The 16,860-nt window shown below is 38.2% G+C and overlaps 1 protein-coding gene across 7 annotated transcripts in view; it reads right to left on the bottom strand.

Annotated features, from left to right (window-relative positions):
• Nucleotides 1-16,860, bottom strand: part of SHANK2 (SH3 and multiple ankyrin repeat domains 2) — a 515,992-nt gene that overhangs the window by 453,836 nt on the left and 45,296 nt on the right. For all 7 annotated transcript variants that reach the window (XR_011337489.1, XM_069857381.1, XM_069857383.1 and 4 more), the window contains exons 4-10: nucleotides 16,270-16,473; nucleotides 14,534-14,605; nucleotides 13,829-13,937; nucleotides 13,410-13,561; nucleotides 12,471-12,638; nucleotides 10,155-10,271; nucleotides 5,129-5,206 (exon numbers count right to left, since the gene is read on the bottom strand). Coding sequence is in view for 6 of the 7 variants with exons in the window: in XM_069857381.1 (XP_069713482.1) it covers nucleotides 5,129-5,206; nucleotides 10,155-10,271; nucleotides 12,471-12,638; nucleotides 13,410-13,561; nucleotides 13,829-13,937; nucleotides 14,534-14,605; nucleotides 16,270-16,473 (900 nt within the window). In the remaining variant the exon portion in view is untranslated. The remainder of the gene's footprint in view (nucleotides 1-5,128; nucleotides 5,207-10,154; nucleotides 10,272-12,470; nucleotides 12,639-13,409; nucleotides 13,562-13,828; nucleotides 13,938-14,533; nucleotides 14,606-16,269; nucleotides 16,474-16,860) is intronic.

Raw genomic sequence — 16,860 nt, 5'->3', positions numbered from 1 at the left:
TTCCTCCCTGATCTCCCACCTCACTCATTCCAGTTTGTGGCTTCCTCCCCAGCTTCACCACCTGAGCAAGACTCCCTTCGTATACACTAACTCCTAGTTTCTGTCTAATCTCAATTTCTTTCTCTTTTAATCTTTTATCATTATAAATCTTGATCTTGCTCCATTCACTCTACTCTTTTGGGCTCAGGCTCCCAGCCCAGGTCTCAGCTGTGCTTGTGCTTTCTTACCAACCTCCGAGCTCAATGTTTACTTGCCCATGTCTATGTTCCCCCTCACCAACTTTGGTTCCAAATACACAGTATGGTTTGGAGCCCCTGTATTTGAGTCAGATTGCAAACTGGTTTACACTGCCACGTGATTAATATGGAGATCCCAAACAGCATGCGGGGCAATTAAAGAAAACAAAATAAAACAACATAACACAACAGGGGAGATGGGACAAGGAGAGGTGGGTCAGCAGAGTTTTTCACTAGGAGCAAAACAACACATGTTTTCCCTCACCCATACTCCAAAACAGCTGAATCATTTTGTTTTTCCGAACAATGCTGCCTGAGATCCCAGGCATGGAAAATTTAATTTCAAATTATTCAAATCTGGCAAAAAAAAAGATGAGCAATTGAAAACAGATGTACAGCCAACACACTGAAAGGAACAGTTCTTCCTGCGGTCGACCTGGAAGATTGCAGTTCCTCCTGCCACCTATGTAACATAAATGCATTAATAACACGTGCTGATTTAGGACAGAAATGGCACCTCTATGACAGATAAATCCTTCTCAGATCCAGCTCTACCATTAAAAGGTGTCATTAAATGCCACTTCAGAATAGTTCTTCTGTATTCCTCAACACATACGCTTCAAAAACACTAATTATTGGCTTATCAGCTCCAAGCTTGAAAGTACTTTATAGCCCATATGAAAACATATTAATTATTTATATAGAGCTTCTGCTCACTAAAAGAAAAATATTATAAACAAGGTGTATGTTCATTTTAACTTACACAACAGAATTTCAACAGCTTGTAAACAGTGCAAAACTGAGATTTCTGAGTAATTGTATTAATAATTGCCAGATAGGTAAGAAATTATTTATATTAACCTAAGAGCACATAAAATGTGTTGAAAACTAAGCAGCTATGGACATTGATAGGATATCATGGCTTTTCTGAAAGGATATTTTGGGAGGTTTTACTAATAAAATAGGAACAGTAACATCAATAAAACCTTAAGACCACTGGAAACTTTAAAGCTAACCTATAACTGTAATAGAAGTTACAGTTCAGCATATCATAAGCCAGTATCCAAGGGCTCTAAATCGATGCAGCGCATGTTGGTAACAAACATCACATTTTGGCAAGCCCTATTATAAGGCAGGAATGGTTCTGGGGGCATCAGCAGTACCTACAGCAGGCATTGTTGAGGGTACATCCAAGTTCAGTGCTACAAATGACAGCACAGCCCCACAATGTGTATAACAGTGTATTTTTAGCTAGTACTTCCAGCTCTGTAATGTCAGTGTTTTTTTCCATCTGTTAGCACAAAATAATTAGTGTGTAAGGTACCAAGGTTACTCAGCCAAGACAGGATGGAGAAGTGATTAATAAACAGAAATGGAAAAATAGGATAATGATGCTACACAGGTTTCATCTTAACTCTAACAGCTAGTCAGCCTTTAAGCTAAATGTAAAGTACACAAAAAAAATTCTCACATTTACACCAAGGACGGTATTGCAGGATCTGCCCTAATCTACCTGGAACATACATGGAGAGGACAGAGGGAGGAGGTTCACTCCGCATCCATACAAGTGTTAGAGCTTGCGGGGACACCACAAAAAACATCCAGAGCAATGTCTGCTGACCCATATTCTATTATTACTGAGTGCATCCTTTCAGCAGCACAAACTCCTAAGTGTTGGGGTCTTAGAAATGAAGAAATCGAGTGCACTCTCAGGCTGTTTGCAGATGATACCCAACTGGGTGGGAGTGACGATGTGCTTAAGAGAAGGAAGGCTCTACAGAGAGATGTAGACAGGCTGGATCAATGGGCTGAGGCCAACAGGATCAAGTTCAACAAGACTCAGTGTCAGGTCCAGCACCTGGGCCACAACAAGCCCGTGCAACGCTACAGGCTTGGGGAAGAGCAGCTAAAAAGCTGCCTGGTGTAAAAGGATCTAGAGGTGCTGGTTGACAGCAGCTGAACAGCAGCCAGCAGAGTGCCCAGGTGGCCAAGAAGGCCAGCAGCATCCTGGCCTGTATCAGGCATACTGTGACCAGCAGGAATAGGGAAGCGATGGTCCCCTTGGTGTTGTGCCTTGAATCCTATGTTCAGTTTTGCGCCCCTCAATACAAGAGTGACATCGAATTGCTGGAGTCTGTCCAATGAAGGACAATGAAGCTGGGGAAGGGGTTTAGAGCACAAGTCTTACAAGGACTGGCTGAGGGCACTACAGCTTTTTAGTCTGGAAAAAGCCAGGATGACAATGCAAGACACTGAAAAGGCAAAAAGAGACAGCCAGATCCCAGACAGAGATGCATACACAGCATGGGATACCTCAATGAAGTCACACAGAGTCCAGGTCAGAACAGTTTTCCTTCCACATGATCTGATAAACCCAAACTTGTTTTAATAAGCACTGTGATTTGCCAAGAAGTGAATACCCGCACTTTTCTTTTTTGATGGTAAATTACAGGACGTTCATTGGACACTGATGCTAGATACAAACTCTGCTGCTCATTTTCATCAAAATAAATAAAGCTTTGGCAGGCAAAAGCAACAAAAATTTCTCCATGTCTGGATATTTTTGTTTTACAGAATAGCACGGCTTTCATATCATCAATTTTCTCAGCAGCAATTCGAAAGAATCATCCCTTTAGATTTCTGAGAAAAGAACATAATGCAAGTTACTCAAAGGAATAGATGCCGCAGCTACAACCATTCTCATTATGTACATACGAGATGCTGCGATGTTCCTTGCTACTGATTACATGAGTAAACATTTTTAGTATGCAAAATCCTATTGACTCAAGGGGATTCTGCATAATTTTATAACAGCTCCACTTGTGGTGTTTGATCGACTGGGTCAGCAACAGACAGATGGCAAAGAATTAATTCTAATGCTGCTTTATTGCAGTGCTGGTATCAGAGCTTTCTCTGCTCACTCCATTTGGAAGAACTAGAACTTTTCCTCAACTCCCAACACCTAAAAGTAAGACACCACAGAGCAAGTAATTCCCTTTTCTTAAGTATGTGGATCTAGAAAGGATAAAACAAAGTCAACCCTATTGTCAGTCGTTCTACTAGGCTGAATATTAGGAAAAGGTTCTTCACACAGAGGGTGGTGGAGGACTGGAACAGCTCCTCAGGGAAGCAGTCATGGCACCAAGCCTGACAATATTCAAGATAATTTTGACAATGCTCTCAGATACATGGTGTGAATTTTCGTGTTGTCTTATGCAGGGACAGGAGTTGGACTCAATGATCCTTGTGGCTGCCTTCCAACTCAGGTCATTCTATGATTCTATGGTTAGTCCTGTCTTGTGCTAGGGGAAGAGTGGCCAGTCAAAAGCCCAAGCATCAGAAGTGTAACATAAAGTAATAAAATAATCTAATCTCTCAAAGGCAAGAGATTACACTGGAACCCATACCTCCAATAATTAGGATTTTCTCATTCCATTTTTAATAACTCCATAATTCTGAGGTGCAGTGATAGGTATTACCTAGTGCTCAGTGAATCTGTGCTTAGCATATGTTTAGACAGCAAACTATTAGCAGTCTGAAAATGGTGCCTAAAGTTGGATTATTAATGCACTGTTTCCCCAGTTTTGGGAAAATGGTCCCAAAAGTGAACAATAACCTGGCTGGGACTTGCAGGCAGAACACTTAAGCTCTTGAGAAACACAGCTTAAATTCAGAAAATCTGCAAAATATGGAGATAACTAAATTGATATAGAAATACACAGCTGTTTTTTATAAAAAGCCTGAAGCTCAGAGGCATTATCTACACGTAAACACTGAGGAACCAACACAGAGACCCACATGGACACGATTAATATCCCAGCTATTTCAAAGCATTAGAGAAAAGCCAATCTTCCTTGACTTCCATACCAGCATTATTAAAAGTGGGTCAAGGATGTAATGGGAAAAATACAACAAGCAAAGGCAAATCAGGATTTCTTTTGGTTGCAAGACTACTTGGGTTTGGGAAATATCCCTCTCACACTTCACAACAGCACAGTTCCTTTTCATGGTACTGTGCTATCATTCTTCCAGAAATACTATTTTCTGTAACTTGAAAAAAAATCTTTCTATTCCTTTTTTTTAAAAAAAAGATCACAGCTTTTATCCCTACTTCTCACATGTCAGTTTGCATTATGAATGTTTCTCTGAAATCCAGGCTAATTAAGACTGCTTCAGAAATAAAGGCTTAAGGTTGCCAGGCATACCTGACAACCCTTTGGACAAACAATTTTCTTCCATTTGGATTTTTCATTAAGCTTTCTGAAATTACTTTAATATAAGAAAATGGTGAAAAAACACCTAGTAAATTTTGACTAATCCAAATAAAAACTTAATTTCCTTCTGGAGATACAGATGACAGTGTTAGCTTTCACTGCTGACAGTACATTAAATCAATCCCATCCCTGAAACTAAGCCCAGCTTTTTGGCTTCACGTCTGAGGAAGGAAGAGCTCCTTTCTGGCTAAGTCAACAGAGGCTAAGCAAACCTGAGCTGTCCAGTCACTCCTTGGAATTCCCTTTATGTGGGCTCTTAGATCTCTCTTAGATGGACTCTTGGATCTCTCTTACATGAGGCTGGAGACAATCACAAATAAGACACATCTGACCACGGGGTATCAATAATATCATGTTTTGTCATAAACAGCTCATATAATTCTCAAACTCATCAGCAGTGTCACCAGACCAGCTAGAGGGAAAGTGTTTTTCTCTTATTCCTAATTATTCCAGGACATCACTTATTGCATTACAGAAAAACCACAAAATTATACTTAACTTACTCTACAGCTGTTCTTAGCCTTGAGCAGTGTTAACTTCTCCACCAAATGAAGTTCACATGAGATTTTCTTCCAAATATTTGTGAATTCGTAGGGAGAAGGGCTATTTCTTGTTTACCTGAAAAGGAGACTGGCTGTTGTAATTCTTAATCTCCTTGTTGGCTCCCCGGAACAGTAGCACTCTTGCACAGCTCTCCTGAAAATGACAGAAGGAAAGACTTGTTAATAAGGGTCTTGAGTTACTAAAGAGACATTATGGCTGCAAAACAGATAGGCTGCTGTTTAGTTTATATTTTCTTAGATAGGTAAACAAAATAAATGAATAATCTGAGAAACCAAATTACTAAAATAGTACTTTAAATATGACAAGGCTTCAGGTACTTGCAGTGTGTTAGAGTAGAAACAACATGCAAGTGCAAAAGAAAAAATGTAGAGGAATGCAAGAGGTAAACATATTAAATTTTTAAGAAACTCTACTGAGGAAATTCCAAAACTGACAAATTTCACAGAAAATGTGTTAGTTCAAAATGAAATTTGACTCTTACATGAGTTCTGCCTATTTTATAGGAAAAACAGTAAACAGTATGGAATGACATGGAATCATAGAATGGTTTCGGTTGGAAGGGACCTCAAAGCCCATCCAGTTCCACCACCCCTGCTGTGGATAGGGATGCCCCACTAGATCAGGTTGCTCAAAGCCCCATCCAACCTGGCCTTGAACATCCTCCAGTGAGGGGCGTTATTTAAAATTTTCAATTTTAAATACGATTTTTTAATATACCTATACACACTGTACTGAACAGTCTTACCTTATCTCTTCTTCCCAAAAAAATTTGACTCTCTACAGTGCAAACCAAATACAGCCCCTTTAACAAGGGAAAAGCACAACCTCAGACACTGAACTGAGGAAATCTGCATGAGAAATCCCTTAAAAACGATATTGTTGGATCAATACAGTGTATTGCTTAAGCAGGTTCTCTACACTGCTGTAAAATATGACTGACCGTAATCTACTAGAAATCCTCTGCAGTTCTGGCACAGTTCTCAAAATACTATCCTTTTTGATGATTCTTATACAGACTGTTTCCTACTTGTCATCTTTAATGATCATTTTAAGACCTTATACAATCCAATTCACATTTCAAAACACGTTTATGTTTCCCCATCACAAATACTTCTATTAATTTTGTTGCATTTTCCAGATTTCTTGTCATGTTGTGTTATGGAGTTCTACCTAATGAAGTATTTCAATGCGCCACCTTTCAATTTTAGTGGCAAGTTTGCAGCCAGAGAAAACAATCACATAATTTAGCTATTTTTTTGTGACAGAAATGAAGCTTATTTACTAGACTCTGTGTCATAAGTGAATATGTAGAAATGATGATTGAAAGCAAGTTTCATCACTGTGTTTTTTAATTTATCACACTGGATTGTTGATCCCATTAAGCCCCCTCCACCACAGGGCTGCCCTAAATAGACCTGAGGATGGGGGTATCCTACCCTTTTCTCAATATCTTACTCCAAAACAACATCCTTTTGGTCCCACACTTCCTGTTCTGCATAACAGACAAACACAATGGATCGTATCTCAAGATGGTATATTAACAATCATCTCACAGGCAGTAATTTTTGAATGATATATAACGAATTGAAACAGTCTTGCTTGCACTGAAATGTGATGTCTTCTTTGCATTTCTAAACATAGGAAGACCAAGAGCAATATGCAAAATGTCAAAAAGTATTTTTCTGTGTTCTGAATTAGCAGTTACCCAAAAGAAGTAAACGGGCTGCAGCCTAGATGAAGACCTCCCAGTTAAAAAACAGAATTCTTATCAGGGTTACTTTTCCAAGAATTCCTTTTTAACTGACTCCTAAGTGATTCTACGTTTCAACACTATGTTATATGCCCATAATAATAATCACTCCATCAGGTCCTGCTTAGTAAATGTACTGGGATGTTAGTAGAACCCTTCAGTGTTAAAATGTCCAAGTTTGATCCAGAACTTGAGAACAGAAATAATGATGTTAAAAAACACGCGGTATTTCTTGGCCGACCATTCATTTAGTTTTCAGAGTAAATATTTTAACTCTCCAATGTCAAAATAATGGCACATTTAAAAACTCTGTACATTATTCATGAATCTAACTAAGCTGTCTGCAGCGTAATGAAAAACATGCAAAGTGATTTCTTTATTAAATGGTTTCATGAAGAAAACTTTCGACAAAAGAGGTCAGAGTTGTTCAGTGTCAGAATTTTCAAAAAAACCTGTTTTGGCTAAAGTACTGTGCTTGTTTGTTTATTCATTTAAAACAAATAGAAGCATTCTTAGCTTCATCCTCTCTCCCTTTTTAATCTTCCTCCTCCTTCCCAGTTAAGGAGAACAAGGGAAACTCCACATTTCAGAGCTCTCCATGGTTAAGGTGCTGCCTACATACACCACAACTCCTGTTTGCATATATTTTAGCTCTGACAAGCTCATAACTTCCAATATTGAGAGCTCAGTGTTGTTCATTCATTATATGACAAACAAACTGAATATGCAGTAGCTTTTTAGACTCCATAAGATTAAAAAGAATTTCACAGAGAAGTGTGGGCTTGTCAGCAAATTAGATTCAATTTGTTAAGATGTCTGAGAGCTAATTACCTGATTTAATACTACAAGAATTTTCATACTTAATTCAATCCACTGCTGAAAGAAGGCAAATTTCATCCCAATGTTGTTATTTGCAAAATACAGAGGCATATATCTATCTCAATTTCACTGAGTTACTGTATGGCTGTGAAATAACTTTAAAATAAAATAATTTATTCTTATCAGACCTCAGCTAACACTCAGGAAAACAGAGCTACGAACTTCAGAAAGTATCCCAAGAAAATTCCCCAGGGAAGACTGGAAGGGAAAATCAAACGGGTAATGACTCCATCTACAGGAATCTAGAGGTAAAAAGGATACTGCTGTCCTGCCCATCCTCTCCATCCAGAAAAGGCCAACACCTTTAGCTCCATATTAGCTAACAAGAACTTTCTGTAAAGAGACACTGAAAAAAATCAGCTTCGGTTATAGTTCACAGCACCCTGAGAAAACGTTTTTCTTTTCACATACATCCGAGTAAGGAAAACAGAAGTACGACAGTGTGGTCACAAGATGTTAAACTCCCATTCACAAAGCCACGCTTAATGACTATGAAAATTAGAAGCAATTTCAATGAGTCTGTCTTCTACAGAATAATTTTTCCCACAGAGGTCACGAGGAAAACATATCTCTACATGGGAAAATACTGTCGTTCTGTAGGATTCTTCTCATTTCAGCATCGTACTACATAACATTTGCTAAAAGTGCGTGATCATGTAAACAATTGTAGCCATGAAAGCACTGCAATAAAAAAAATATATAGATGAATTCATGCTTTTAAGTTTATATGTGCGTTCTGCCCCATCCCTGGAGGTGTTCAAGACCAGGTTGGATGAGACTATGAGCAACTTGATCCAGTGGGAGGTGTCCCTGCCCATGGCAGGGGGGCTGGAACTGGATTATCGTTAAGGTCCCTTCTAATCCAATCCATTCCATGACTCCATGATTCTATGATTATGGTCCAGGCTTCACAATTCTTGCTCAGGAAAAGTGAAGTAAATGTGGTTAAAGGGAATATTTTTTAATTTATTGGGGTTTTTTACAACAGAAGTGCTTGTGGCACATTTTAAGCTCTTGATGTGAAGCCTAAATGCAAAATTTTTGCTGAGATGATGGCAAATTTCATTTCTTCACAGAAGTTTCTAGGAATTTTAACAACTGCCAACTTGCAAAAGCTTTGTATGCCTACAGTCAAAAAAGCTGAGAAAACAAACTGTTGCTAACTTGAAACTAGCTGATGAAGGTATTGTGGCAGTCTATTGAAGACACTTGGTATGCAGTGAGCAAAAAGCAGTCCAAAGAGGTACTGCTCCCACTGATATGCTGAATACCTCAAATAATCTGCATTATTTGGGAAGATTTGTTTGGCTAGACTCTTTATGAAGTGATATCAATTATGAGACAAGTTCCCAGTCTTGAAATATGTCAAATTATTCCCTTAATTCTATTATTTAAGAAGCTGAGGGTACTTGAGACCTAATTGAAGAATCTGTCTTGACAAGATTTTTGAAAAAAACTAAGATGGTAATTAAGAAGCAGATGCTTCAACAGATGTTTCACTAGTTATGGTCATGTCTCATGACTTGTGTTTTCCTAATCCAATGTAACATTATATGCATTGTGTTTCAAAATGGTTGTAGAATTCATTCCTCTCCTGCCCTATCCATGCAAAGAGAGTATAAAATGCTATCAAATCAAACGGTTCTATTATTTATAAATTACTACACGAGTCGTAAAGGGCAGAAATTCTGTACCACCTGTGTAAGCTACAGATACATTTCCACAGTATTTTCCAGGCATTACCTATTTAATTCTAATTTAAATTCTAACAAAACAGCAATACATTCTGAATAGGAAGCAAATATTTAGATATGATACAAAAAAAAATAAAGCTGGAAGAACAAGGTGTTGTTTTCTTTTCTGATTAACATGTATACTCTTGCTGCCTACAATGAGCAGCCCTATTTGTAATCAGTGAATAAAATACATAATAGAGTTTTTAAATGTGTTCTTTCGAGTTTGGAAGACTACTATTTAAAATGTACAACACTTCACTGCATATTAAGTAAAACAAATGAAAAAGAATGAACTGCGTTCTTCTTCAGTGTAACTTGCCTCTATAGATCAATAACAATGCGAAATTTATCCCAAAATGCATTTATTAAAGGTGAGGAAACTACATCACAGGAAAAGCTAATACCAAAGCAGTAAATGCCTTCAACAGAAAAGTCAAGAAGCCTCTGTTTCTGTGCATGGACATGAAAGATTTAGTGTTTACACCTCAATCATGCCTTTTTTTCCTGACTACAGGAAAAAAAAAAAGGAAAAAAAATGACTACATTTCCTCTTACAACACTGGTTTCCAGTCTCCACAGGACTAGTCTCCTGAGACCCATCTTCTCCCTAAGCAAGATATCCCTCCCCACAAAGCCACCCACAGGGGACTCCAGGCACCACTTGGCTCCCAGCAGGACCTTTAAATCACTGAAAGATGCTGCAGTGCCAGCTCACCTGGTTGTACAGGGCACAGATGTGCAGCGCTGTGTTTCCCGAGGCGTTCTGCGCACACATATCAGCGCCGTAGAAGAGGAGATGCTCAAGATGCTGGACGTGTCCGTATCGGCAAGCCTGTGAAGAGATGCATTCATATTTCGGTTATTATACAATCCAAGTAAGCATTCCAGGTAAAGATGTTTAGCCAAGAAGATGCTATTTCACTTAGAGCCTAATTTTTAGAACCACCCTTGCGCTGAAGGGGAGGACTAACATCCTGATGTGCATAACTACTGGTAAGCACCAACTTCAAGAACATCAAGTCTGTGCAAGTTCAAGCATCTGCTTTTTTAAGGAATAGAAGTCTAAAGCATCGAGAAAATGCAAAGTTAACGCTTTTTATACACTAATATTCATAACTGTCAAACGTAACAAGCAGACCAACAGAAGGCAAGTTTCTGCCCTGCTAAACTTGGGAGAGTTGCCCACTAGATGGCACTGAAGATGATCAGATTTCTAAAACTTGTTTTTAAGGTATGAAAACAATCTAGGGCCAAAATTCAATAAACTTCTGTGATGTCAAGTAGACACAGAGTACACACAGGGCACAGGTCAAAAAGATGGAAAAATCTTCGAGAGTTACTTTACCAATCACACAAATAAAATGTTAGACCTTGAATACTTGAAAATAAACCTCTATGAACAAGACCACTGAAAGTAGAAACTTTCCTCGTTAGCAAATAAGTCTGAGAACAATCATAGTATTTCCATCCATCGATCTCATTTACTCAGCTACCTTCTTCACTATAGCACACCAATTATCTCCCAATCTGTAATGTTTTTAACTTAGTATCATCTCAGATCACTATCATTCCTGTATATATATATGGAAATTAAGCTGAGTGATACAGGTATACAAAGCCATTCACTCTGTCTTAGGTACCTTATTACCAGTGGCTTCAGTGGGAGTTAAAAACCTACACATTCTGCAATTTGGATCATAAAAATCAAGTCTACTGCTCAATGCATAAATTAAATCTGTGACACATCCTAAATCCCAGTCTAGTATCCTAACCATGACATCTTTTATTCCTCTATTTTCCACACATAGAAGAGGGAAAATGGTGTTTATTAAACAGTTTATTCATTTTGTTCAGAACAAAATGAAGGGATCACAAGGGTATCGCTCTCTTCTTTGACAGCTGATGTCCAGTGAGGACCTAATCTGTCTTTTTGCCCCTGATGCCAGGTCTGTTCATCCCTGAATCCAGTTCCTGAGCCCTGCTCCCTCCTGCCACTAAGCCCTTCCCAGAGTCTGCTCTGCAGCATTTGTGGTGACACACAGCCATCAGGGGGTGGGGATGCAACTTCATATGCTTGTTGTTGTTGTTGTTATTTCATTTAAGCTGTTAGTTTTCATTTCCAATGCACACATTTCTTTCCTCTCATTTCCCTTTCCCTTGGGGTGCGAGGAAGGGATTTGGGAGCCCAACTGCTCCCTTTTAGCTGCCAAATTTGGCAGGTCCAGGGCTAAACCCTGACACTTCTATAGTTAAAGATAGTGTAAGTAAAATGAAAAATACTTCCTACCAATTATTTCCTTGCCATTCTTCACACAGACAACAACATATGGGACTGTATCATATTACCATCTTTCTTAATTCACTGAGGAATGTCTGTATTATTGATTACTGAAAACAGATTGCCCATAATCCAGACGTAAACATTGATTTATTTAGGATTACAACCAATAAAATGAGTTTGGAAAGATGTGTTCCACTAACCATATGTGTACAAGGATGGCTTTCAAAATAGGGAATTTTTCTCTGTATTTTCAGGGAGTCCAGATGGGGTAATACTTTGATCTAGACAATCCATTTCCTCCACATCCTCAGAAATGATGATAGTAAATCAATTCTTTTTTTCCCCTACTAGAGATGGATCCAAACAACCTCGACCTGAACACACTTAGACTGAAAAAGCTCAGATCCCTGCTCAAAGCTGTGGATGAAAGCTGTTATCTCCTTTCTTTCAAAGAAAAGACGGAGTTGTGTACAAAGATCAGCGCACAGAAAAGAGAGTGAGCCTAGATAACCTGAGCAGGTCTGTAAGGTTGATCACTTGTATCCTCAAAAGATTACTTTTCAAAATGAAGCACACTACCACCTTTATCCACACCCTTAATATGTAAGAGGAAAGGAAAAGCCATGTACAAACAGCAAAAGAAATACTAGAATCCCAGTTTCCACATACGCAGGGAATGAAAACTGATTGGAGCTGTGAGTCTGTAAGAGTTCAACACCCAAACTACAAACAAAAAGTAATCTCTCCTACCTGATGAATTTCTTGCCATCCGTTTTCATCTTTGCAACTGACTGTAGCGTGTTCATGAAGTAACAGTTCGCAGCAGTAGGGATCCCCTCCCACAACAGCAGTGTGGTACAGCGGCGTCAGGCCACAGCTGTCTTTGTAGTTCGGAGATGCTCCAAGCTCTAGAAGAGTCTGAAAGCAATCACAAACTGTGAAAAAAACATATTTTTGAGGGACTTCCATCTATAAAGGGTCTTTACCTGAAAAACTATAACATTGATACTTGCCATAACATCTATTTTTTGCTCATAAGCTCACAGAATGGGCCACAGCACTGATTAAGTTAAGAAATCACCTCAGAAGAATTAGGATCTAAAGGAATCTACATGGACAGTAAAGAAAGGGTGAGTGGCAATGTCCAATTTACACCCTCTCATAAGATTCAGAAATCTCAATTCTGAAAACATCACATTGCTTTTGCAACACAATCACCTCTTCAGTTACAAGATGCTTTGTCAAAAATGTCATGCAATTTGAGTACCTGTCAAAAGAAAATAAACAAAAGCCATAAAAATAAGACTTAATCTAGACTACCAAGGTGATTTAAGAACACCTGTTAAAACACAAAAGAAAACAGAAGAGACTGTGTTAAGATATAACGTGTAAATCATGCCACTGGCTTTTGCTTTGAAACAGGTAAGTGACAATAACACTACTCCCATTTCCCCAGACAGATCTTTTCCAATTTATCTATGAATAAGGTGAAATCTCACTGCTTTTTCTTCTTATCAAGAAAAATCAGAAATTAAAAAGCCCTTTATTGAAAGTACATCCTGAGATTTGAAAGTCCTAAGAAAGCACTAGGCTCCATTGAGGACAATATAGTAATTAACTGAAAACATTCTCCTTTATATATATATATTTTTATAAAATAATACAGAATTAGCTACTGAAATCAGTTACCTTCAGGGCTACTTGGTTCTTGGCCCTGGCTGCTTTGTGCAGAGCTGTCATTCCATCTTTGGCTCTGAAGTCTAAATGTGCTCCTCCATTTTTCAGAGCTTTTATTACTTCTACGGTATTGTCAAGCTGAGCCGCCAAAGTTAGGGGTGTTTCTAAAGAAGAGAATAGCACGTACTTTAAAAAAGATGAGCAAATTTATAATATAAAGAACATTTGCTTTAAAAACGGTAATTTAAAAGTGCTGCTCAAAGAAAATAATGAATTACCGATTTTCTCCTTTGGACAGCAATACCATACAGATTCCATTAGTCTAGAGTTATCAAGGCACAGAAAAGAATGTGTGAGATTCAGACCGCTAATTAATTTAGGTTGAACAAACCCATGGTATTACTTTACACTGCTAGTTCTATTGTTCTGACCTCCAGTTTCTAGGTCATGATAGTTTGGGTCCAGTCCTCGGTCCAACATCTTTGTGATTTTTTCCACTGAGAGGTGGTGGACATGATCCATAAATTTTCTCAAATTAGCCTGAAACAAAAGAGTGACAAATGAGTCATCCTCTAATTTCAAAAAGAAAATTTTAACTAAAAGTGAAATAGTCTTATATGTGTTGTCAATATCCATTGACATCATTGAACAATAGATAATTCACCTTCCTGGAGAATCTAATGTTGTACCGAGAGCACAGACCCCACAGTTCATCGTTTTCCAAAGTCAAACACACTAAAAAGATTTTTGTCATTACAGTTATAATAAAAAAATAGTGAAAGATTCATTCAGTAAGAAATTATGATGGTGCATGGTGATCATTATTATTATTATTCTGACTTGCAAATAAGTCTAAAGACATAGGTCAGTAGTTTTGCAGCATGCTGAAAGTACATTGTCTTTATGAAGAAAGGTCCCTTTAAAATTACTAGGATACAGGGAAGAGTCAAACATGGGAATTCTTCTATGAGAGGAATTCCCAAATCACAATTCGCACATCCCTGTTGGTGCTGACAGCACATATTGTGTTCAGCAATCAGCCCAGGTGGTAATCAACGCCTACTTATTCCCAGTTCCTCAGACACATTACTTTGCTAATTAGGAAACTGCTGACTTCTCCAGTACATTGGGCATACCTTCGTATGAAGCTTGGCCAGCTGTTTTTCATCAAGATTGAACTGTTTGTACACTCTCTTCTTGTATCGAAACTGAGGGAGGGGCAAAAAAAAGAATGCATTTTAAATTTCCTATTTTGCTTAAAAACTCATAATGTAACTTTCTGACCTTGCCAGAAAATACCATCCACGATGATGTAGATTTAAGCAAAATTAAACAAAAGGTTTAGGTTTTCATTTTGAATATTCACCAATAATCAGCACTCTGCTTGACATAGTGGCATCATAGTTTTACAATTCATATAAGCAAAATTCTTATCATGTATAAACATACTGAAATCAGTTTGGGAAATGAGATTGGCCTCTAGAATCTACATAAATAAGCAAGAATTAGAGTGAAAAGAGCTTTTCCCTAAAGTTATCTGTGCACTTTCATTTATAGTTTCAGGCAGAAAGAAGAACTCAAAAGGCATGTCAAAAAAAAAGGACATATTTTAATATATCAGCTTTACACTTCTGAAATTTAAGACAAAAAAGAAAGGATTCCTCAAAAGTTCTTTAATCAACATAGGCAGAACTTACACATGGGAATAGTTCTCATGTTTAACTGGACTGTTCCTGTCAATGAGGTTCAGATTATCTCTATTTTTAGGCTGAAACTCACAGTTTACCAGGAACAGTTTACCCTATGGTCAAAGCAGCAAGACCTTTGGCAAAAATCATGGGATTTACATAGTTATAATTTACTATTATCTAATCATACTAGCCAGAATGCAAAGAACGCAACACTTCTGTTGGACAACGAGACAGTATTGAATGAGGCTTTAATACTGGCTTTTCACAAGATCACTTTTAACTCCTGCATGACAAAACAAAGTGGTTATTTAATTTGCATATGGCCATCATAAGAACACCGGTGATTAAATCTATGCAATGAACTGCTAGAAAAGCAAGGATTTGAAGCATTCTCTGGTTCTTTTTTCTTGGATTTGTGTTATAGCGGCGTAACTCTATTGAACTGTAGACCATTAGTGGTTGATGTACCACCATACAAGCAATACCAAAATTAATTAAATATTAGTTTCATGCCCCAATTTCTTCCTATGCTGTGTTTCAGTGTGATCTGGCTCTGCTCCATGTTCACCCAGTGCCATAATAGTTCTGCCCAGCTTATCTCCCAGCTGCAGAGCCTCTGTGTGAGCAACAAAGAGTGGGGGAAATACCAGTGTTTATGTGTGACTGCTTTGCACGCACACTCCCTCCCTTCCCTTACTGCTTTCCCAGGAGACAGACAGAGGAAATCTGTGTGCTCCTTTGGAGCTCACAGAAGGAACTAGGTGAGAGAAAAAGTAAAAAGAAGCTTCACTTTGATAGAAACCTCTCTTTGGGAGAAAGCAAAGGCTGTTTTTTCAGCTACCGCTACCTTACTGTTGCAAACCTAATCAGAGACCCAAAAGCTTAATGTAGAACCACATGCTTCTTTATTAAATCACAGAATGAGATACACTTCCCATGTCCTCAGCAGAGGAAATCTCCAAAATCAATTCTCCCAGAGGGGCTGATTCTTTGCAGCCTTTGGGGGTTAATACACAGAACAGCCCCATCGAACAAGTGCTTCTGTGAGCAAGGGTTCAAGTTCAGGCTTGCTGATCATTATTTCCCAAACACAATTCAGGTGTGTGTAGAAACCTCAAAGACAGCTTACTGTATCATTTGTATCAGAATGCAAATGTTTCAGACATTGGATCCAAAAATACCTCAAGGGAAGGAACCCCTTTGTTCACTGGCTGTGGGTATTCCCTAAGAAGTCGTTCCTCATCCAAAAACTTCCCATCTCTACCATTGCTGGCAGGCTGGAACAGTCCATAGTTCAGGACATCTTTCAAACTCTGATTCAAAGTGCACAAAATTCGTTGCTTTGCAACCCACACTGAAGCTTCGGGGTTAAATCGGATGCATTTCTACAAAGAGAAATTATTTAAAAATCTAATTAGTGAAAAAGACATTTAAAGAGCTTATTTGCATTCTAAAATTTACAGAGATCATAAATATATACAAACACACACAACAGACATACAGATTCCATGACTAAACATACATCACTAGAATTATATTTCTGTCATGCATTCCTCTATAATAACTACTGCACAAATAGTGTGAGATATTTAAAGTCTTTCCGCAGACATTACAGACCATATCGTTCTTCAAAGGGAGAATACCTTCACAACAAACCATTTTGAAAAGCCAAGTGAAAGGGATCTTACAAGACGTTTAATTATCTATGTGTTTCTAGACTGTTCCAGGAATCTGATCTGCAACAAATGCACAAAACAACAGTATTCATAGAA

The sequence above is a fragment of the Phaenicophaeus curvirostris genome, chromosome 5 (assembly GCF_032191515.1).
Source record: "Phaenicophaeus curvirostris isolate KB17595 chromosome 5, BPBGC_Pcur_1.0, whole genome shotgun sequence".
Classification (NCBI taxonomy): Eukaryota; Metazoa; Chordata; class Aves; order Cuculiformes; family Cuculidae; genus Phaenicophaeus; species Phaenicophaeus curvirostris.
The sequence above is the reverse complement of the archived record's forward strand: the minus strand, read 5'-3'. Positions and strand labels throughout refer to the sequence as shown.